The 23,505-nt window shown below is 42.1% G+C and overlaps 1 protein-coding gene across 2 annotated transcripts; it reads left to right on the top strand.

Moving 5' to 3' along the window:
- Positions 1 to 533: 533 nt before the first annotated feature.
- Positions 534 to 17,973, top strand: LOC129853406 (outer dense fiber protein 2-like). 2 transcript variants are annotated; one of them, XM_055919411.1, is made up of 19 exons: positions 534 to 635; positions 1,016 to 1,145; positions 1,277 to 1,402; positions 1,636 to 1,749; positions 2,720 to 2,904; positions 3,091 to 3,220; positions 3,310 to 3,441; positions 3,559 to 3,633; positions 3,766 to 3,837; positions 4,146 to 4,262; positions 4,594 to 4,752; positions 6,549 to 6,658; positions 6,827 to 6,962; positions 7,106 to 7,216; positions 7,366 to 7,629; positions 7,726 to 7,826; positions 7,959 to 8,121; positions 8,255 to 8,380; positions 14,056 to 17,973. In XM_055919411.1, exons 2-19 carry the CDS (start codon positions 1,038 to 1,040, stop codon positions 14,230 to 14,232), a joined length of 2,406 nt encoding a protein of 801 aa, XP_055775386.1. In that variant the 5' UTR covers positions 534 to 635; positions 1,016 to 1,037; the 3' UTR covers positions 14,233 to 17,973. The 2 variants fall into 2 exon arrangements, with proteins under 2 accessions (XP_055775386.1, XP_055775385.1); XM_055919410.1 differs by lacking the exon at positions 534 to 635 and having other exon boundaries at positions 642 to 1,145; positions 4,594 to 4,806.
- Positions 17,974 to 23,505: the final 5,532 nt, after the last annotated feature.

The raw sequence follows: 23,505 nt of genomic DNA, 5'->3' as shown, positions 1-23,505 counted from the left end.
CATCTTTCTCAAAAGCCAATTCATGTCCACAGGACCTGCAGAGTAACAAGTCACCGACTTCTTCGCCAACACAGGATTCGACGAGTTTTAAATCGCACAGAAATGCAGTGAAAAACAGAAGTGTTTGTAGTCGAATTCCCCACAGCTGTCTCACTCTGACCGCCATTGTTGGCAACAATGTAGCAACTCGAAACGCATATTTATACTTGTGTATCATTATCATGAAAATCTAGCTCAAATATATTTTACACCTAGATGCAAATCAGGAACGAGCGAGTTCGGAAGAAACAAGAGTAGTCGGAAATGGCGCTGCCTACAGCCGATTCATATATTTATAGACATCTCAAATTTGGTTCGTTTGAAAACCTCCCACATTAACTGGAAAACCACGTAATGTTTGCAAGGACCGTCAAGATCGACTGAATCCCTTATCGCATTGCGCCGTCTACAGGTGGATGTGGGCATTTCGCGGAAATATTACGTGTTGACGTCCTGTTACTACTGGCAACGTAAACTCGAACGTGGGTTCAACGGATGTTAACCAATCACAGACAGGTGTCGTTAAAAATCGGATATGAACGAGCCAATTGTGTACGAGATGACCGGATCGTGTCCCGTCAGCAGAGATTCAGTAGGTAAACAAAAGTTTGTACGGGCTTCAGTAAGCTGTAGAGCACGTTTATGAATAAGGAACATCTTACATTTTTTAGGTTAGCTTGCTGGTCATGCATGTTGTGATCTCGTGAACTAGACATTTCAATTAACAATTTTGACAGTAAAATAAAAAGTAGACATTTTTCAAATACATGTTCATTTAAATGGATAACGTTAGTTGCTGGTCGGAGCTAATCGTGAACATGATGCCTTTACTGTTCTTGTCGTGGTTAGCTGAGTTAACTGAACTTGACCAAATGGAGTTGACTTTACTCGGCTATGTCGTGGCATTATTGTCTCTGGTGTATGACTTTCTGGCAGCTAGAGCAAATTCTGTTCTATCATGTGCTCCAATTTCTAGATGAACTGGTCATTGTTAAATAATGAAAACGCGTGATTCTTCCCCACCATTGCACGTTCACGTGCCAGAGACCACGCCTGTACATGTACACCTGAAGAGTCAGAAGAGCTGTACTACAACGACACCACAGGTTAGTTAATGTTTAGTCAATGAAGTGATACACTTACTCAATCTTCGAAATAAAGTAGGCCTAAAGCAGAAATAGGCCTCCCTTGACTGCCTCAACAGTTGCATGTCAGTCAACCACTACTCTCTTTGCAGATGAAGATTAAAGAGGTGCAAATCAAAGGGGATATTGGGAACCTGCGCGCTAGAGCGAGGTCCCGGGCACCCTGGGTGCCGGCCCCAGGAAGAACCTCCACTCGGGATGACGCATACAAGTGGGAGGTCCTGGAACTGTTATTTGCTCCTCACAGATACATTTTCATCCAATGCTATAGACGTTCCTTACGTGTCACATTGACAAAGATACATTATTTCTCACTTCCCACAGATATAATATCCTACATGATATCATTAGATATACTACCAATGTTGATTTTCATGTCTCTCAGGGGCCTTCATACTGTCTGGAGCTCACAACTGTATCACAGGCTAACCCTTCCCTGTCCCCACTGCAGTTGACTGACCTGTCTGATGAGGATAAACAAGAACAGAGGATGCATAGCCAGTGTAACAAATATAGGAGGAAGATTGATGGACTCATGATGGATGTTGGGTCTCCAAAGAATGACGTATGTACAGTGCCTTCAGAAAGAATTCATACCCCTTGACCTCTGCCACATTTTGTTGTTACAGGCAGAGTAAAACATTTATTAAATCACCCATCTACATACAATGTCCCATCATGACAAAGTGAAAGCAAGTTTTTTGACATTTTTGCAAATGTATTGAAAATTAAATACAGAAATATCTAATTTACATAAGTATTCACACCACTAAGTACATGCTTTGTTGACACACCTTTAGTGCTGATTACAGCTGTGAGTCTGCGTTGCCACACACACCTCCAACTCAATCATCAAGTTTGCAGACCGCACAACAGTAGTAGGCCTTACTACCAATAATAACGAGCCAGCCTACAGGGAGGAGGTGAGGGCCCTGGGAGAGTGGTTATTTTCTTGGCGCCAATCACTCATCAACAAACAAAGGAGCTGATCGTGGAATTCAGGAAACCGCAGAGGGAACACCCCACTATCCACATCGACAGGACCGCAGTGGAGAAGGTGGAAAGCTTCAAGTTCCTCGGCGTACACATCACTGACGATCTGAAATGGTCCACCCACACAGACATTGTGGTGAAGAAGGCGCAACAGTGCCTCTTCAACCTCAGGAGGCTGAAGAAATGTGGCTTGGCCCCTAAAACCCTCACAAACTTTTACAGATGCACAATTGAGAGCATCTTGTCGTGCTGTATCACCGCCTGGTACGGCAACTGCACTGCACTGCCCGCAACCGCAGGGCTTTCCAGAGGGTGGTGAGGTCTGCCCATCGCATCACCGGGGGCAAACTACCTACCTTCCTGGACACCTACAGCACCCGATGTCACAGGAAGGCCAAAAATATTTACTGCTTCGTTACAATACAGAGCCACGATCTCACTGGAATTCAGCAATATCATGTTCATCCCTCTTGTTTGTTGCATGATTGTGTCCAGTAAACAAAGATGTGTGTGTGTGTTTTCTGTCTGCTTTTGGTAATCAGGTGAGGCTGTGGAAGAAGGAGCGTATGATGGAGCACCAGTCAGAGTGTCTGAGCGCATGCCAGCGTGTCATCGACGAGCAGGAGGAGGAGCTGCTGGATGCCACCAAAGAGCTGGACCTCAGAGAACGAGAGAAGATCTCCATCCAACACTCCCTAAGGAAGAGGGGCGAAGCAGGCTACAACAGGTGTGGACTCCACCTGTAATATCATAAGGACATTTTGTCATCAAGCATAGGATTATCAGTATTAGATTGAGTAGCCAATAGAATAGAATGAAAATACATCTGAACTATTTAATGTTTACAAGACAACTTAAAAATGTGTGAGGCAGTTTAGGAACAGCATGGTTTTAACCTTCCAATTCTGTGCAGTGCTTATTCGGGGACTCTACACGGGGAAAGATACATACTACTGAGGAAGCTGGTAGAAGCGGAGTTTGACGGGGTGGCAGTGGTCACACAGTTGACAGTATTGAATGAGTCCATGGGTTGTGTGAAAAAGGTGAATTTGATACAAGTGACCATGTTAAATATTAAATATGGACTTTAAAAAAAAAAAAAATCTTTAAGACTGTCCTTTCTCCTTGCTAGGATAAGCGGTTGTCCAAGGCGGACGCTGCCCTGCTTGGTAGGCAGCAGGAGCTGCTGACAAAGAAGATAGAAACATTTGACAGCACAAACCGCACTCTCCAAGAACTCCTCAGGGAGTGCCATGAGCGAGAGGTACTCTCCCCAATACATTGACTTGCTCAGACTGACGAGGACAGTGGCTTTGAAAGAATATCTAAAATGACAATTAGAATTGTGGTCTTATATTTTTGTTGATGTATTTATTGATAGATAGAATCATTGAGGACATCAGAGCAAAGGCAAGGCCTACTGAAGAGACTGGCAGACACAGAAGCAGAAAAAAATGTGTGTATGCATCCCCATGTGCTTTTATCTCTTACATTCCCCTTTTATATTGGTTTCCTTTCACTCTGTGTGGTGCATTTCCATGGTCATAGATGACATTAAGAATGTTGTTTCTGTTTTTCTGGCTTTCAGCATCTTGCTGCAAAACTCAACAACAAAGAGAAGGAAGCCACCCAGCTTGCAGTACGTTTGGATTCTGAAAAGGTACATCATTGTCTCTAGTTCTCTAGATTCTCATTCGTTTGCATTTGATGCGGAGAGAGATCATAAAGATCATTATTTATTTATAGAAATATAAAAAATATATATCAAATTGGTGGATACTTATTTTTGTCCTATTTCAGTCATGTACACGTGTGTAATTTATACGTGTATGTAAATGAAAAATGCTCTGGGATTTGAAACAGCAACCTTTTGGTTAATGGCGCAACGCTCTAACCGCTAGGCTACCTGCCACCAGTGCTCACAAATAGGATCTTATCAATATTAATCATTCCATATCCTCCATACAGGACATTGTGAAGACCACAGGAGAGCTGTCTAAAGTTCTGGAGTCAACCTGCAGCCAGCTTATTTTTCAGTTACGCAGCAAAGAGACTGAAAATGACTGCCAGGCCAGCCGGAGTAAAGTGGGTACCAAGGTTTATAGGCCACAGAATTAATAGAGTCTGTTATTTTTTGGTCCTTGGGGGCAATTCAAGGAGTTGGTCTGATGATGCACTCTGATGTCATCGGCCTCCCCCTTGCTTGCCAGAATAATAGAGGAGCAATTGAAGACACTTGTGCCATGTCAGAGGACACCTGGACCACCTATTGAGCCATTTGTTAAGTAAATCCGGTGATAAATGAGGTTCTAGGGAGGCTGGAGTGGGTCTTTAAAGTATAGACTCTGGAACATCTGACCACAACAATCGTCTCTCTCCATTGCTTCCTCTTATCTCCCTTCCTTGTGTGGAGTAGGAGATGGAGCAGCAGAAGGAGGAGATACAGGCCCTGCTGGAGCAGCTGAAGCGACAGAGTAAAGAGGACAAAGAGAGTCTGAAGCAGGTCAACCAGAGGCAGAGGGCAGAGCACAGTGAGGATTCAGCCAGACATCTCTCTGCACAGCTGCTGGTGAAGGTCAGACACTCACTGGTCCTCAGGCTGCTCTCATGGGTTGACACGTGGTGTTGGGTGAATATTATTATATGCTGTGCATATTATTAAATGGGAGGAGTGCATGTATACTAACATTAACAAGCAATCTAAGAGGGCCCGGTTCAACGAGGGGGCAAAAGGGAACTTAGCCCCCTCTGAAACTTGTGCCACTTTAGTTTTAGTTTAATCTCCTTATATAAAAATAGCATAAAAGTTCAAATGATTGAGTGACAGGTTGGTGCGAAATCTGTATCACCGCTGCGCTGTATCAGCACCATGGACAGAGCATGAGTGTGTGTGTTTGTGTGTAGGGGGCTATAGAAAGCCACTGGGCGGTTAGATAGGCTATGACTGCTTTCCATAAAAAAACAGGAAAAAACCCTGCTCTTCTGTGGTAGGCTACGTGAATAACATGGCAGGCAATGTGAATAAACTGATACGCCTCCCCCTGGAATATTGGATTTTGATTTATAAGGACGGGGTCAAGTTTACAGTTGAAGCTGCTTCACTCAACTCCTCCTCACTCCCCCCACAACAGAGTTTAGTTAGCTTCTTAGCTAGCTGTAAAAGCCATTAGGGTTATTAGCCTATTTAGCTCTAACCAGCAAATCTGCCACGATGGATATCAGAAATCAAACCACAGAGGCCGCTGCCAAGACCAGCAGTGATGATGCTGATAGAGCGCAAATGAGATTTTGCGTGCAACATGTCACTTCATGGTCAAAAGCACTCATGTCTCGGCATTTGAACTTTTATGTTTATTGTGGTATAAGCAGAATTCAATATAATTCCAATGCAAGAACCCAAATGACACCCCTGCGTATAGCTACATATCGATATGTTTCATCAGAGAAATAGATAACCATAGAAATAGAATGTAGGCTTTATTGGTAGGCTATTGCTTTTCATGGTTATAAATGGAAATGTACGTATTGAAAACATGTTTATAGTAGGCTGGCATTGCTTAATTGATTACGTGGTTGGGTTGAATTTGATCCACAGAAGTGTATTGTGCCATATCGCAACCTGTTACTGAACGCATGAGCTGCATGATTTTCCATGTTTTAAGCTGGACTATTTATTTGGCAAGACAGCTGTGCATGGCTGCATCTCACTGTAGTAGGCTATGTTTTGGGTATTTGCTTTCGCCTTTTGTTTACTGCTTTTTTTTACTGTTAATGTAACTAGCCTAAATATCAAATTGTGTCATGCCTTTATCAATCTGATATTTAGTTTCTAGGCCTATAGTAGGCCTACCACTGTTTTGTTCTGTTCGCATTCACTCGTTCACATTCACAGCTGTCAGTATTCAAAGCAAAACTGCTAGTCAGTATTTTTGTTTTGCATGAATAACTAGGCTACTACTTTCAGCATTTAGTTTGCATTATTGTGGTAAGACAGCTGTGTGTACGGCGGCATTCACATAGGGTAATTCACCTATTACAAACAACCTATCTATCTTGTAGCCTATATCCATTGCCAAATAGGCCTTGCTTTAGTGTGTAGGGTGCTATCCATTGTGCTGATACAGCGCAGCAGAGATTGGCTACAGATTTCGTGCCAATCTGCCAATCAAAAGCACTCAATGGTCTCCGAGTCTCTGCATTTGAACTTTGTTTATTGTGATATAAGTAGAACTCAATGTAATTCTAATGCATGAACCCTGTTAAATTGTACCCTCTCATTGATTTCAACTGCCCCCTTAGTTACTTTATCTTTGGCGCCGGGTCTGGGCCCAAGAGTCACACTTCCCTATGTATTTGTGTGCCATAATTCAGGAGACTGAGTTGGCAGAGGCCCTTACCTCAGCTGAGAGCTGGTGTACCCGCCACTCGAAAGAGGTGACTGTTAAGAGCCAGCTTGAAGTGGAAATCGCTGTTCTCAAGAAGTGAGTAATTGTGACTGTTTGTTATGAACGGTTCAAAAACTTTCACTCTGTAACGGTTCGTCTTTGGCAAATGATCTTGTAAAAAAAGTTGTCTAAAACATTTTAAGTGTTTCTCATTTCTTCTTTTCTGATATCTTCATTATGTGCTCTGCTGTCTTGTCTGTGCAGCCAGGTGAGTGAGCTGACTGGACAGATCCACACTGTGGAGGAGAAAGGCCATCCAGAGAGGGAGGGGCTCCTGGACCAACTGCACCGCCTCACCTCTGACAACTCCTCCAACAAACTACAGAACCAGAAACTGAAGGTAAACATCTGTTTTTCTTCACTACCAGTCATCGAGTGTAATAAACTGTAGAATATTAGACATAGTAAGGATTGAAGATAAAACATTCTATAACTTTTAATGTCTGGAGAGTTGTTTAGTTATCTGTGCATCTTCTTCTTGAGATCACCCTGTGTGCTGCAGAGGAGAACCTGATGCAGTCCCAGTCTGAAGTCCAGCAGCTGAAGAGTTCAGTCAAGAAGCTAGAGAGCCAGGTGGAAAACTATAAGCGCAAGGTACAGTTGATCAGCATACCAGAGTGTGGGCTGTACTTCAACCTTATGAGAAGCCAAGGTGTTATAATCCAGCAATAAATACTGTACATGCTGCATGCTATCCAGTCTGTAGCATAGATTTTGAATAGATAAGTGACCATGTGCTGCAGGTTCAGAGGGCTCGATTAGAGTCAGAGGAGTACTGCTTAAAGCTGGAGATCTCTGAGAAACATGCACAAGGGATGAAGGCTGACCTGGAGAGGGAGATTGAGGAGGTCAGGAGGCAGCTGCTGGGGCGTCTGAAAGAGCTGGAGCCTCTGCCTGAGAGGCTGAAGCGTTCTGAGCTACAGTTGAGAGTGGCCCAGGAAGAGACACAGACTCAGGAGAGGAGAAACACTGAGCAAAACAATGCCCTGTCTGAACTCAGACACAAGGTATGCACACATACTGTAAATGGACAGTTGTGTATTCACAGATTGATTCTGATCTGTGTTTGAATAAGAAGGGTGTCTGTGTGTGTCTCTGTGTAGGTGGAACAACAGGGATGTTGGGTGGAGACTTTTCAAGAGAATAATTTTCTTCTGGTGGAGGAGCACAAAAATCTGCAGCAGAAGATGGAGAGTATAGAGAGGTAAGTCATATCAATACCCGAGGGGGAGATCGCCTATTTGGTGTCCCTATGGACAATGATCACACTCAAATCCACAAGACATCCTTACATGTTTCTGCTGGTCAATGTCTGGACTGTTCCGTCCCTCCCCAGGAAACTGGAGGAGGCAAACTTGCAGAACAGAGATATGGTCCATGTAATCGGCAAGCGGGAGGAGACCATCTACAGCACCCAGAAACAGCTGGAGGAGCGGGCCCGGGAGTGCAGCATCCTCTCCAAGCAGCTGGAGCAGGCCTTCGAGGATGGACAGAGAGAGGTCTGTCTTACTCCTGAATATCACTTAAATACCTCTGGAGTCTTTCTGTTTCAGCCTCAAGATTATTTAGTTTTTACCGGTTTTGTTAATGTTATTCTGAGTGTCAACCTGATCATTTTGGTTGGACTTTTAGGCGGATCAGAGCCTGGCGCAGGCTTTATTCAAAGAGAGGTCCATCCAGACCAAGGCTCTGGACCTGGAGAGCCAACTGGGCCTCAGAAGGACAGAGCTCAGTCAGTTACGCAGAAGCACAGAGGATGTGAGTGAGACATTTTAACCCATCAACCTAGTTTTATAGAGTTATCTATGTGTTATACATTATACATCCAATATATTTTTAAATATTTGTTCTAACTTCCCAATCAATTGCAAGGGACAGGAATACTGTGTAGCTCTGTCCTTGAGCTGTTCTTGTCTATTAATGTTCTCTATTATGTCATGTTTCATGTTTTGTGTGGAAATAGGAAGAGTTGCTGCTGCTATCCAGTGGTGGAAAAAGTACCCAATTGTCATACTTGAGTAAAAGTGAAGATGCCTTTAATAGAAAATGACTCAAGTAAAAGTGAATGTCACCCAGTAAAATACTACTTGAGTAAAAGTATTTGGTTTTAAGTATCAAAAGTAAATGTTATTGCTAGAATTTACTCAAGTATCAAAGTATAAATCCTTTCAAATTAAGCAAACCAGTCGGCACTTTTCTGATTTTTATTTATTTACGGAGAGCCAGGGGTACGCTCCAATACAGACATATTTACAAACAAAGCATTTGTGTTTAGTGACTCCACCAGCTCAGAGAAAGTAAGGATGACCAGGGATGTTCTTTTGATAAGTGCGTGAATTTGACCATTTTCCTATCCTGTTAAGCATTCAAAATGTCACTTATGGGTGCCAGTGAAAATGTATGGAGTAAAAAAGTACATTTTCTATTACATCTTCTATTTCCAAGATGGCTTAGCAGTTCAGACGTCATTTTTGTCCTCGTACTGTCTTGTCCTGTATATATATATTTACACCTTCTTCGCATATCTTTTATATTTTTTTATTATCCAAGAACTCAACTACAAAAGCTTTCCTGCAACCCGCCTCACCAATTACAACAAAAAAGTATTATTTACCTCAAATCTGAAAATCCACAGTGAAGCTAACCAGGGGCTAATCAGAAGTTAGCCAGAAAGCTAACCAGAAGTTAGCCGAAAGCTAGCCGAAAGCTAATTTGAAGCTGCCCAGAAGTTAGCCGGCTTGCTGGCTAGCGTTGGTGTTTCAGCTGCCCACGTTTTGTGGTCATCAGCTATTCCTTTAGCTCGATAATCTACCGGCACTTTTGTGCAACGCGACTCGGACCGGAGCATACCGGGCCTTTTTTTTTTTTCTCAGTTTCCCCGGATTTCAGCCGCAGGCTCTGGACATTTGCACCTTGATTTCGCAGCTAGCTAGCTGCAAACCGTGTGACTATTGGCTTACGTCGATCCCGGAGCAAACTTAAATTATTCCGGAGCTAGCCAGCTGAGGAGTTCCATCAGCCATTCCTGGGCTACAGTCACCTATCCGGACCCGGGTTTTTTTTTGCTGCAGATACGGAGCCCCACCGGGCCTTCACGATTGACTGCCGACGTTATCTGCCCGAGGGAGTTATCCAACTGGCACCTCCGTCGCGACGTTACCTGAACGCTCACCTGGGGCCCGCTAATCGTTAGCTGTCTTATCGGCTGCTATCTTAATAAGTATTTCGGACAATTTTTTTTATTTCTTTTCTTGGGTCACTATATCTATTTTGCCAATTGGATTGATCCCCTCTACAAGACACGGAACCCCACTAATCTACCGACGGAAACGCACGAGGTGTCTAAAAATAGACCTCCATCCTATGCTATCTTGCTACCGATAGCCATCTACCCGGCCAGCTGTCTGGATCGCCGTGACCCCAACCAACCTCTACTCACTGGACCCTTATTGATCACTCGATTAAGCATGCCTCTCCTTAATGTAAATATGCCTTGTCCACTGCTGTTCTGGTTAGTGTTTATTGGCTTATTTCACTGTAGGGCCTCTAGCCCTGCTCACTATACCATATCCAACCTTTCATTTCCACCACCCACATATGCGATGACATCACCTGGTTTCAATGATGTTTCTAGAGACAATATCTCTCTCATCATCACTCAATACCTAGGTTTACCTCCACTGTATTCACATCCTACCATACCTTTGTCTGTACATTATTCCTTGAAGCTATTTTATCGCCCCCAGAAACGTCCTTTTACTCTCTGTTCTAGATGCTCTAGACGACCAATTCTCATAGCTTTTAGCCGTACCCTTATCCTACTCCTCCTCTGTTCCTCTGGTGATGTAGAGGTGAATCCAGGCCCTGCAGTACCTAGCTCCACTCCTATTCCCCAGGCGCTCTCTTTTGATGACTTCTGTAACCGTAATAGCCTTGGTTTCATGCATGTTAACATTAGAAGCCTCCTCCCTAAGTTTGTTTTGTTCACTGCTTTAGCTCACTCTGCCAACCCGGATGTTTTAGCCGTGTCTGAATCCTGGCTTAGAAAGACCACCAAAAATTCTGACATTTTCATCCCCAACTACAAGATTTTCAGACAAGATAGAACGGCCAAAGGGGGCGGTGTTGCAATCTACTGCAAAGATTGCCTGCAGAGTTCTGTTTTACTATCCAGGTCTGTTCCCAAACAATTTGAACTTCTACTTTTAAAAATCCACCTCTCTAAAAACAAGTCTCTCACCGTTGCCGCCTGCTATAGACCACCCTCTGCCCCCAGCTGTGCTCTGGACACCATATGTGAACTGATTGCCCCCCATCTATCTTCAGAGCTCGTGCTGCTAGGCGACCTAAATTGGAACATGCTTAACACCCCAGCCATCCTACAATCTAAGCTTGATGCCCTCAATCTCACACAAATTATCAATGAACCTACCAGGTACCACCCCAATTCCGTAAACACGGGCACCCTCATAGATATCATCCTAACCAACTTGCCCTCCAAATACACCTCTGCTGTTTTCAACCAAGATCTCAGCGATCACTGCCTCATTGCCTGCATCCGTAATGGGTCAGCGGTCAAACGACCTCCACTCATCACTATCAAACGCTCTCTGAAACACTTCAGCGAGCAGGCCTTTCTGATCGACCTGGACGATGTATCCTGGAAGGATATTGATCTCATCCCGTCAGTAGAGGATGCCTGGATATTTTTTTTAAATGCCTTCCTCACCATCTTGAATAAGCATGCCCCATTCAAGAAATTTAGAACCAGGAACAGATATAGCCCTTGGTTCTCTCCTGACCTGACTGCCCTTAACCAACAGAAAAACATCCTATGGCGTTCTGCATTAGCATCGAACAGCCCCCGTGATATGCAACTTTTCAGGGAAGCTAGAAACCAATATACACAGGCAGTTAGAAAAGCCAAGGCTAGCTTTTTCAAGCAGAAATTTGCTTCCTGCAACACAAATTCAAAAAAGTTCTGGGACACTGTAAAGTCCATGGAGAATAAGAACACCTCCTCCCAGCTTCCAACTGCACTGAAGATAGGAAACACGGTCACCACCGACAAATCCACTATAATTGAGAATTTCAATAAGCATTTTTCTATGGCTGGCCATGCTTTCCACCTGGCTGCCCCTACCCCGGTCAACAGCACTGCCCTCCCCTCTGCTACTCGCCCAAGCCTTCCCCATTTCTCTTTCTCCCAAATACAGTCAGCTGATGTTCTGAAAGAGCTGCAAAATCTGGACCCTTACAAATCAGCCGGGCTAGATAATCTGGACCCTTTCTTTCTAAAACTATCTGCTGAAATTGTTGCCACCCCTATTACTAGCCTTTTCAACCTCTCTTTCGTGTCGTCTGAGATTCCCAAAGATTGGAAAGCAGCTGCGGTTATCCCCCTCTTCAAAGGGGGGGACACTCTTGACCCTAACAGCTACAGACCTATATCTATCCTACCCTGCCTTTTCTAAGGTCTTCGAAAGCCAAGTCAACAAACAGATTACCGACCATTTCGAATCCCACCATACCTTCTCCACTATGCAATCTGGTTTCAGAGCTGGCCATGGGTGCACCTCAGCCACGCTCAAGGTCATAAACGATATCTTAACCGCCATCGATAGGAAACAATACTGTGCAGCCGTATTCATTGACCTGGCCAAGGCTTTTGACTCTGTCAATCACCACATCCTCATCGGCAGACTCGACAGCCTTGGTTTCTCTAATGATTGCCTCGCCTGGTTCACCAACTACTTCTCTGATCGAGTTCAGTGTGTCAAATCGGAGGGTCTGTTGTCCGGGCCTCTGGCAGTCTCTATGGGGGTGCCACAGGGTTCAATTCTTGGACCGACTCTCTTCTCTGTATACATCAATGATGTCGCTCTTGCTGCTGGTGATTCTCTGATCCATCTCTACGCAGACGACACTATTCTGTATACTTCTGGCCCTTCTTTTGACACTGTGTTAACAACCCTCCAGGCGAGCTTCAATGCCATACAACTCTCCTTCCGTGGCCTCCATTTGCTCTTAAATACAAGTAAAACTAAATGCATGCTCTTCAACCGATCGCTGCCTGCACCTGCCCGCCTGTCCAACATCACTACTCTGGACGGCTCTGACTTAGAATATGTGGACAACTACAAATACCTAGGTGTCTGGTTAGACTGTAAACTCTCCTTCCAGACTCACATCAAACATCTCCAATCCAAAGTTAAATCTAGAATTGGCTTCCTATTCCGCAACAAAGCATCCTTCACTCATGCTGCCAAACATACCCTTGTAAAACTGACCATCCTACCAATCCTCGACTTCGGTGATGTCATTTACAAAATAGCCTCCAAAACCCTACTCAATAAATTGGATGCAGTCTATCACAGTGCCATCCGTTTTGTCACCAAAGCCCCATATACTACCCACCACTGCGACCTGTACACTCTCGTTGGCTGGCCCTCGCTTCATACTCGTCGTCAAACCCACTGGCTCCAGGTCATCTACAAGACCCTGCTAGGTAAAGTCCCCCCTTATCTCAGCTCGCTGGTCACCATAGCAGCACCTACCTGTAGCACGCGCTCCAGCAAGTATATCTCTCTGGTCACCCCCAAAACCAATTCTTCCTTTGGCCGCCTCTCCTTCCAGTTCTCTGCTGCCAATGACTGGAACGAACTACAAAAATCTCTGAAACTGGAAACACTTATCTCCCTCACTAGCTTTAAGCACCAGCTGTCAGAGCAGCTCATAGATTACTGCACCTGTACATAGCCCACCAATAATTTAGCCCAAACAACTACCTCTTTACCTACTGTATTTATTTATTTATTTATTTTGCTCCTTTGCACCCCATTATTTCTATCTCTACTTTTCTTACTTTTTTTTACTTGCTATATTGTATTTACTTCGCCACCATGGCCTTTTTTTTTTTTTTTTTTTTATATATATATACTTTGTTTGCCTTCACCTCCCTTATCTCACCTCACTTGCTCATATTGTAATAGACTTATTTTTCACTGTATTATTGACTGTATGTTTGTTTTACTCCATGTGTAACTATGTGTTGTTGTATGTGTCGAACTGCTTTGCTTTATCTTGGCCAGGTCGCAATTGTAAATGAGAAAGTGTTCTCAATTTGCCTACCTGGTTAAATAAAAGTGAAATAAAATAAAAAAAATAAAAAAATATATTTAGGAATGTAGTGTAGGCAAAAATATAAATAGTAGAGTACAGATACCCCAAAAAACTACTTAAGCAGTACTTTCAAAGTATTTTTATTTAAGTACTTTACACCACTGCTGCTATCGCAAAAGCTAATGGGGATCCTAATAAAATACCCCAAAATACTGTATATCTATACAAACTTCAAAATCTGAACACCATAATAAGATATGATATTAACTGTGTCAAACTGAATGAATATGTGTCTGTTTTTTTTTTTTCAGATGGAGCGACGATTCCAGAATCAGTTGAAGAACATGAAGGAGAGACTGGAACAATCTGACTCTACCAATCGCAGCCTGCAGAATTATGTTCAGTTTCTCAAAGTTTCATATAGTAATGTGTTTGGTGACTCTGTGCTATCAAGCTCTCTACACACACACACTTACCAATCTGATTGAAGAGTGTTAGCCTTATATTGTATGAGTTGTGTACCAATGATCTATTTGTTATTTTCAGTATAAATGTACTGTATACTGTTTATCAAATCTATGATCAAATCTTAAAATGAAAATGGACTGTCAGACATGTTTCACTCTTTCACAAACAACAAACTCACAACATGTATGAAAAACGAAATATTTATCCAATGTTTTTCCCCAGTATTTTCCATAGATACATAACAAAAATATATATATATATATATGTTTTGATTTAATTGTATCCATTATGACGTCAAAGTAGCTTTGTAAGTGTCTGGTCCCTTGACGCGGAACCATTGTTGTATCTGAACTCGAAATAGACGGAAATTGAGCACTTCGGAGTTTTACTTTAGGCGGCCCAGTATGCAGCAAGACCATTAAGCAAGCCGATGACAAGTTAATCACGGCATCACCGATTTCTCCGTGTCGATTGTGTGTTTATTTACACGCCGACATGCCTGTTGAACGTTTACGATGGGATTCATTGGAGGCCTTGAAAAACTAATCAAAAGGAAGACAGAAATACAACCCAGATTGGCCTGAAAGGGGGGAGATGATGAACGTGACCAGTACCTAGCATTCTAGCTACTGGTTCAGTTATTGTAAAAGTTGTGTTTTTACTAAAACAACATTGGAAGATGATCAGTATAGTTGGCTCATGAGTAGTCTGATTAATCTGGCTGTAATACACAATTAATTGGTATATACCGTACCAGTCAAATTCTTTGGACACCTACTACTATTGTACTATTTTCTACATTGTAGAATAATAGTAAAAACATCAAAACTATGAAATAACACATATGGAATCATGTAGTAACCAAAAAAGAACTAATCAAAATTATTGTATTTTATATTTGAGATTCTTCAAAGTAGCCAACCATCGCCTTGATGACAGCTTTGCACACTCTTGGCATTCTCTCAACCAGCTTCATGAGGTAGTCATCTGGAATGCATTTAAATTAACAGGTGTGCCTTGTTAAAAGTTAATTTGTGGAATTTCTTAACTTAATGCGAGCCAATCAGTTGTGTTGTGACAAGGTAGGGGTGGTTTACAGAAGATAGCCCTATTTGGTAAAAGACCAAGTCCATATTATGGCAAGAACAGCTCAAATAAGCAAAGAGAAATGACAATCCATCATTACTTTAAGGCATGGTCAGTCAATCTGGAAAATTTCAAGACTTGTTTGGGCCAAGAAACACGAGCAATGGAAATTAGACCGGTGGAAATCTGTCCTTTGGTCTGAGTCCAAATTTGATATTTTTGGTTCCAACCGCCTTGTCTTTGTCAGACGCAGAGTAGGTGACTGGATGATCTCTGCACTTCGTGGAAAATGGCGCCGATAGATAGGGCAGCCGTGCTTCTAGCCCCAAGGCAACTTTGCAGTATTTAGTTTTTTATGTGTTATTTCTTACATTAGCTTATAAATGTTTTTGTGTTATTACATACAGCCGGGAAGAACTTTCGGATATCAGAGCGGCGGTAATTCATCAGCATTACAACCAGGAATACGACTATCTTACTTTTTCCGACTCAGGAGGCGCACACACCATGCACCGCTTCCATGTATATTACTTGCTAATCTTCAATCTCTGGATAATAAAGTAGATGAGCTCAGGGCAAGGATTTCCTTCCAGAGAGTCATCAGGGATTGTAACATATTCTGTTTCACGGTGACATGGCTCTTTTGGGATATACTGTCTTTGTCCATACAGCCAGTTGGGTTCTGAGTTCATCGTGCGGACAGGAAATCATATCTCCCCCCGGGAAGAAGGGCAGGGGTGTATGTTTCATGATTAACTACTCATGGTGTGATTGTGATAACATACAGGAACTCAAGTCCTTTTGTTCACCCAACCTAGAAGACCTCACAATCAAATGCCGACCGTATTACTTCCCAAGAGAATTCTCTTCGGTTATAGTGACAGACGTGTATATTCCCCCTCAAGCCGATACAACAACAGCCCTCAAATAACTTTATTGGACTTTATGCAAACTGGAAACCACATATCCTGAGGCCGCATTTATTGTAGCTGGGGATTTTAATAGAGCAAATTTGAGGAAAACGCTACCGAAGTTATGTTAACACATTGACTATAGAATTCAAGCTGCTAAAACACTTGACCACTGCTACTCCAACTTCCGGGATACCTAAAAGGCCCTCCCTTTGGAAAATCTGATCACGACTCCATTTTGCTCCTCCCTTTCTATAGGCAGAAATTCAATCAGGAGCCACTTGTGTGGGTTGTAGACTCCGTCTCATGCTACCACTAGAGTGAGAGCACCGCCAGCATTCAAAAGTGACCAAAACATCAGCCAGGAAGCATAGGAACTGAGAAGTGGTCTGTGGTCACCACCTGCAGAATCACTCCTTTATTGGGGGTGTCTTGCTAATTGCCTATAATTTCCACCTTTTGTCTATTCCATTTGCACAACAGCAAGTGAAATTTATTGTCAATCAGTGTTGCTTCCTAAGTGGACAGTTTGATTTCACAGAAGTGTGATTGACTTGGAGTAACATTGTGTTGTTTAAGTGTTCCCTTTATTTTTTTGAGCAGTGTATATATGTTAGATACACACACAAAACTAGTCAAAAGTTGGAGTGTTGGAGATGACCTGGCCTCCACAATCACCCAACCTCAACCCAATTGAGACGGTTTGGGATGAGTTGGGTGAAGGAAAAGCAGCCAACAAGTACTCAGCATATGTGGGAACTCCTCATCATTAAACTCAAGGCCTTGGGTCTGAACACCGCCCTATGCAACTGTGTCCTGGACTCCAACAAGACTGTTGGAAAAGCATTCCAGGTAAAGCTGGTTGAGAGAATGCCAAGAGTGTGCAAAGCTGTCATCAAGGCAAAGGGTGGCTACTTTGAAGAATCTCAAATATAAAATATATTTTGATTTGTTCAACACTTTTTTGGTTACTACATGATTCCATGTGTTATTTTATAATGTCTTCACTATTATTATACAATGTAGAAATTAGTAAAAATAAAGAAAAACTCTTGAATGAGTAGGTGTGTCCAATGCTCCTTACAAGCCAGAATGTTGATTCAAATTACATTTAAACGTACTCTACCGGTTGTCTGTGTGGTTTGTCCTTCTACTAGAAATTTGAGATGAAATATCCACAGGGAAGTATTGTTTACCCAACTTTTTAGAGAGACTGTAGGTTAGAGAGCCTGTAGGTTATATGGTTCTAATATTGACAGTTGGGGAGTAACGGATTTAAAAAAAAAAACTAACTGTAATCTGTTGTTACCAGCAAAAATATTGTAATCAGATTACAGATACTTTTGAAAAAAATAGATTACTCTGAGGATTACTTTTAAAATTCAGGAAGGATGTTTGCGAAAAAAAATATCTCTGTTTTCTCAATGACATTCAAATCAGCATTGAAAAAAGACACATGTTTAAATTTGTTCAATGTGAGTGAGTCTGACCATAAATCAGAGACAACTATGATGACACCACAAATGTGTTTGATGGATCGCGGGAAAAGAGCAGGAATGGGCTTGACAGCAGTGGTGTAGTCTACGGCGATACGGATATCACTTATTATTGATATCTACATAGCACATTGATGTGAATCACAATGCTGCTCTCTCATTTAGCTATTTGCGCCTTACGGGTTGTGGATGGCTGTTCACAAATCTAAATGTGTATTTGAACCCAATAAAGGTTGACCCCAATAATGGTTGAATTCAAGAAGTCTAAGCTGCCTATCAATCATTGATTTTGAAACCAGTGGACAGCCAGTGGAAAATGCGCTCTTGTAACAGCTGCATAGTGCAGATCCCAGCCTATGGAATAAAAGTGAGGCTTTTATTGTTCAATCTAATTCATGCTGATAAAAAAAATCATAGGCCTAATGGACAAACTCACACACTTTTGATAGACTTAAAGGGGCAATCTGTAGTTGCTACATCCATTTTTTGACTTATTTATTTAACCTTTTTAACTAGGCAAGTCAGTCAAGAACAAATTTGTATTTACAATTGTGGCCTACCCCGGCCAAACCCAGAGGATGCTGGACCAATTGTGTGCCGCCCTATGGGACTCTCAATCACGGCCAGTTGTGATACAGCCTGGAATCGAACCAGGGTCTGTAGTGATGCCTCTAGCACTGAGATGTAGGTTTGCAGGGACTGCTGCGCAATTCGGGAGCCTTTATAAATGATACATTGATTCTTGAAGAATAGAACTTATAGATGCCTCGTGAGCTTGGTTCAACTGTCACACTCCATGAGAACCCAAAATATAAGCTTGTTTTTCTGTAAACAAAAAATGTATAGCCTCATAACATGGTTAAAACAATATATTTTTTATATAATTGATGGTCAGCCCTTGCATCCATCCTGTAAATCTGTCTATTATTCTGAGAGTGGTTACATTCATCGAGGCCCATCCCTCAGCTTTTTACCAAAACAGAGGCGGGCCGACGTTTTGTTATTGTTTCATCTGTGGATTTGCCCTTTAAACAGCTGCATATTATCAAGATATCAAAGTGTCACCAACAAAAAGGTAAACAATAGGCCTATAGCAAATGCAGCATATGGCATTCATTTTTCACATGTAAATAGCACTTTTCAGTAGGGCTCAAAGCATGCCATTCCTTGAGCGCAGCATTTATTTTTCAACTCAAATCAATGAGCAGAGTAGAGCTGGCTAATAAATCCTTAGTTTTGGGGACATGCTCAGGTAAAACAATTTGCCTAATCTATACTTCCATATTTCCAAGTCCTATTCTTGAAGATCAAGGGTCTAAGATGTATTGTAATGACTGGAATTCTGATACTTAGATTTTTAATGTAAAGATATAATTTAATCATATTATTATTATATGTAGTAGAAAGCGATGGGTTAGAAGAAGCCTACATAACCAACCCATAAAGTAAAATGTAACATCCATATATGGCCAGCTATGTAAACTTTAACATTGATTTATCCTGCAATAGATGTTGTTCATTTGGTAAGAGACATTTTTGTCTTCTTCTAATGCCTCTTAAGGAGAAAGTAATCTAAAAGTAATTGGCTGTAATCAGTTTACGTTACTGAGTTTGGAAAATCCAAACTACGTTACTGATTACAATTTTGGACAGGTAACTAGTAACTGTAACGGATTACATTTAGAAAATAACCTACCCAACCCTAAATATTGTGCATCCGCCATTCGCTCTCCATTAAATGGGCAGAATAACTAGCAAGCTAAATTATTACAAACTTTATTACGGTGATTTAACAGTTTGCAATTGTGAGAAAATAAACAATAGACAAACCAGTAACTATGGCTTGCACAAATTCTGTGCAAGAATGTTGGTTACCAGTGCAGTGGCTTGATCAGCTGTGTAGCTAACTGTGGTATTTAGCAAGCTTACTGGCATGAAAAGCTTTCTTAGTCTGTTTTAATTACCCTGAAGTTGTAGACATGCAGCCCTACAATTAAGAAGAAATTACTGTTATCAGAAATCAGTCCGTAGGTCAGCATGTTTCTCTGCGATCGTATCGTCGGGTCAGCTGAGCACAGTCAGCAGCTGACTCGGGATACTACTGCAATGACTAGTTGTGGCAGAAGAACAGCTGCTTCATGAAAACTCATAATGTAAGAATTAGCACTAGTAACTACTGTAGCTTGCTAGCTAGCTTTTGATGGAAGATTCAACATTGTGTTTGCAGCACTAAGTAGGTAGCTGGTTTAGGGTTGCAAATGGTCGGAAACTTTCTGGTAAATTTCCAGAATTTTTCTATTAAATTTCCGGAGATTTTCCCTGGGAAGTTAAGCCCTAGAATTTGGGTGATTTTGCTTAAATTCATCAAAAAGTTAGGTTATAACAGTGAAACTTTTTTTGTGGGATACACATAAGGCAATTCTAGGTCTTGTGGCATATTTTGGTTAAACTATCCTCAATTCAACGGAATTGCAACCCTCTGCATGCACAGTGCATTCTTCCATCACATGATGCAGTGCACTCTTCCATCACATGTACAGCTGATTCTCAAGATCTTGCACACTAATGAGATGCTATTGAGCCCACAATACTACACTATCTGAGTCAAGGACTACATGCTTTCTGGTAATTTATTTTATTTGATATTATTTTTTGGTTAACTAGTAAATAGTAGCCTACAGCAAAATGTGTTTAAATAATTTCTAACTTGTTAACAATTTCTGCCAGTTAGTTTGTGCTACCATGTGGGTTTTAGCTTGCTTGAGCCTGCTAAATGAGGAGTGTTAATTCACCTGTTTCCATACATGTTTCATTTTAAAACATTTATCTTACAAAGGAGTTGTTTAATCAAACTGCTTAACTATTTATCTGTACATGGAATTGTATTTGTTTTTTTTTACTCATTTTTTTCTAATCTTTGCAGGAAAATGCCACGGGCACTATCTGATGTGTGGAGATATTTCACTGCAGCTAATGTAAAAGGAAAAGCTGTGTGCATTTGCAAATACTGTGCCAAATCATATGTGAAGAATGCAACAAAGATGCAGAATCATCTGGCCAAGTGCATAAAGTTCCCTCAGCACTCACAACAAGCAACCTCTGACAAAAGTCCCTCTACTTCTATTCAAAGGTGAAAATGATGAATCAGACACCTTATCAATAGCAATAGCTCATGGTCCTCCTGGAATCAGAAGTTTTTTTGACTCAATGGACGAACCTAGTCAGACAAATGTTGATGAATGTCTTGCTCGAGCTGTGTATGCAACTGGTTCACCTCTGATGCTCACAGGCAATGTGTATTGGAAAAGATTTCTGAATGTTCTATGCCCAGTATACACCCCTCCAAACAGACATGCTTTATCTACTCATTTGCTGGATGCAGAGTTCAACAGAGTACAAGTGAAGTTCAAGCAAATCATAGAGAAAGCAGACTGTATTGCAATCATCTCTGATGGGTGGTCGAATGTTTGTGGGCAAGGACTAATTAAGCACATCATCTCCACCCCTCAACCAGTATTCTACAAGAGCAAAGACACAAGGACAACCGACACACAAGTCTCGACATTGCAGATGAGCTGAAGGCAGTCATCAATGACCTTGGACCACTGACGGTATTTGGACTGGTGACAGACAATGCTGCAAACATGAAGGCTGCTAGGTTTAAAGTGGAGGAGTCCTCCCCTCACATCACACCCATTGGCAGGGTTAAATTCTTGGGCCGACTCTTTTCTCTGTATACATCAATGATGTCGCTCTTGCTGCTGGTGGTTCTCTGATCCACCTCTATGCAGACGACACCATTCTGTATACTTCTGGCCCTTCTTTGGACACTGTTGTTAACTAACCCCCAGACGAGCTTCAATGCCATACAACTCTCCTTCCGTGGCCTCCAACTGCTCTTAAATGCAAGTAAAACTAAATGCATGCTATTCAATCGATCACTGCCCGCACCTGCCCGCCCGTCCAACATCACTACTCTGGACGGCTCTGACTTAGAATACGTGGACAACTACAAATACCTAGATGTCTGGTTAGACTGTAAACTCTCCTTCCAGACTCACATTAAGCATCTCCAATCCAAAATGAAATCTAGAATCAGCTTCCTATTTCGCAACAAAGCCTTCTTCACTCATGCTGCCAAACATACCCTCGTAAAACTGACCATCCTACCGATCCTCGACTTCGGCGATGTCATCTATAAAATAGCCTCCAACACTCTACTCAACAAATTGGATAGAGTATATCACAGTGTCATCCTTTTTGTCACCAAAGCCCCATACACTACCCACCACTGCGACCTGTACGCTCTCGTTGGTTGGCCCTCGCTTCATACTCGTCGCCAAACCCACTGGCTACAGGTTATCTACAAGTCTCTGCTAGGTAAAGCCCCATCTTATCTCAGCTCACTGGTCACCATAGCAGCACCCACTCATAGCACGTGCTCCAGCAGGTATATTTCACTGGTCACCCCCAAAGCCAAATCCTCCTTTGGTCACCTTTCCTTCCAATGACTGGAATAAACTGAAAAAATCACTGAAGCTGGAGACTCATATCTCCCTTGTTACAGATACAAGTATTCTGTGTGTATCCTGTGTGTATTTCTTTTCTCTCCTTCTCCCCTACTCACAGGTGACAATCATCATTCCCCAATCAGTCATCAATCAGTCGCTAATCAGAAGACAGCTGCTCCTTTTCTCCTACTCAATCACAGTTCCTTTCCCTTGGTTTAAAACGCCTGTCAGTTGTTTTCTCAAGAGCTCAATCTCTCTGTAAATGCTGTATGTCTGTAGAGCCATTGTGTGGTTTTGCATCTACATGTCACTTTGTCCCCACCTGTGAGTATTGTTTTAGGTTATGGTGTTTGAGTGTTTGTTTGATAGTAGGAAAAGGGGGTAACCAGACAGTTCGCCCATGGGCATACACTACCCGTAGGTAAACTTTGTTAAATACACTAGTTAGAACTGGGCGGACCACCCACTGTATTTTTGGTTAGTTAGTTGTTGTTGAAATAGGCTAGTCTAGTTTAGGGGTGTTTTTGGATGCTTATTCTTTCTTTCCTTGGGTCCAACTCAGCCCCTTTTCCTGCCCCCCCCCCCCCCCCCATTACCGTGTGTTTACTAATAAACCCTGAGTGTTTGACGGTAGATATTAGTTGTCGTGGTTATTTCGTTCTCACTCTTACTTTGTCACTACTATAATTTGCATGAGTTATGTTACGGGTCCCATTACCATCCCCCCCTAGATTGTCGGGCCAAAGGGATTCGTAACATCCCTCAATAGATTTAATCACCAGCTGTCAGAGCAGCTCACAGATCACTGCACCTGTACATAGCCCATCTGTAAACAGCCCATCTATCTACCTCATCCCCATACTGTTATTTATTTATCTTGCTCCTTTGCACCCCAGTATCTCTACTTGCACATCTACCATTCCAGTGTTTAATTGCTATATTGTAATTACTTTGCCACCATGGCCTATTTATTGCCTTAACTCCCTTATCTTACCTCATTTGCACTCACTGTATATAGACTTTTTGTTTTATTTGTTCTACTGTCTTATTGACTGTTTTTTAATTGTGTGAAACTTTGTTTATTACTTGTAACTGTGTCGAATTGCTATGTTTTATCTTGGCCAGGTCGCAGTTGCAAATGAGAACTTGTTCTCAACTAGCCTACCTGGCTAAATAAAGGTGAATTAAAAAATTGTTTGACAGTCTCCTGGAGGGGAAGGCGTGTCTCCAAGAAATGGCAATATCACAGTCTGCCGATATGGATAGCCCCGTCAAGAGGATCCTCCTGG

This window comes from Salvelinus fontinalis, chromosome 4 (genome assembly GCF_029448725.1).
Source record: "Salvelinus fontinalis isolate EN_2023a chromosome 4, ASM2944872v1, whole genome shotgun sequence".
Classification (NCBI taxonomy): Eukaryota; Metazoa; Chordata; class Actinopteri; order Salmoniformes; family Salmonidae; genus Salvelinus; species Salvelinus fontinalis.
This window is presented reverse-complemented; position numbering and strand designations above follow the sequence as displayed.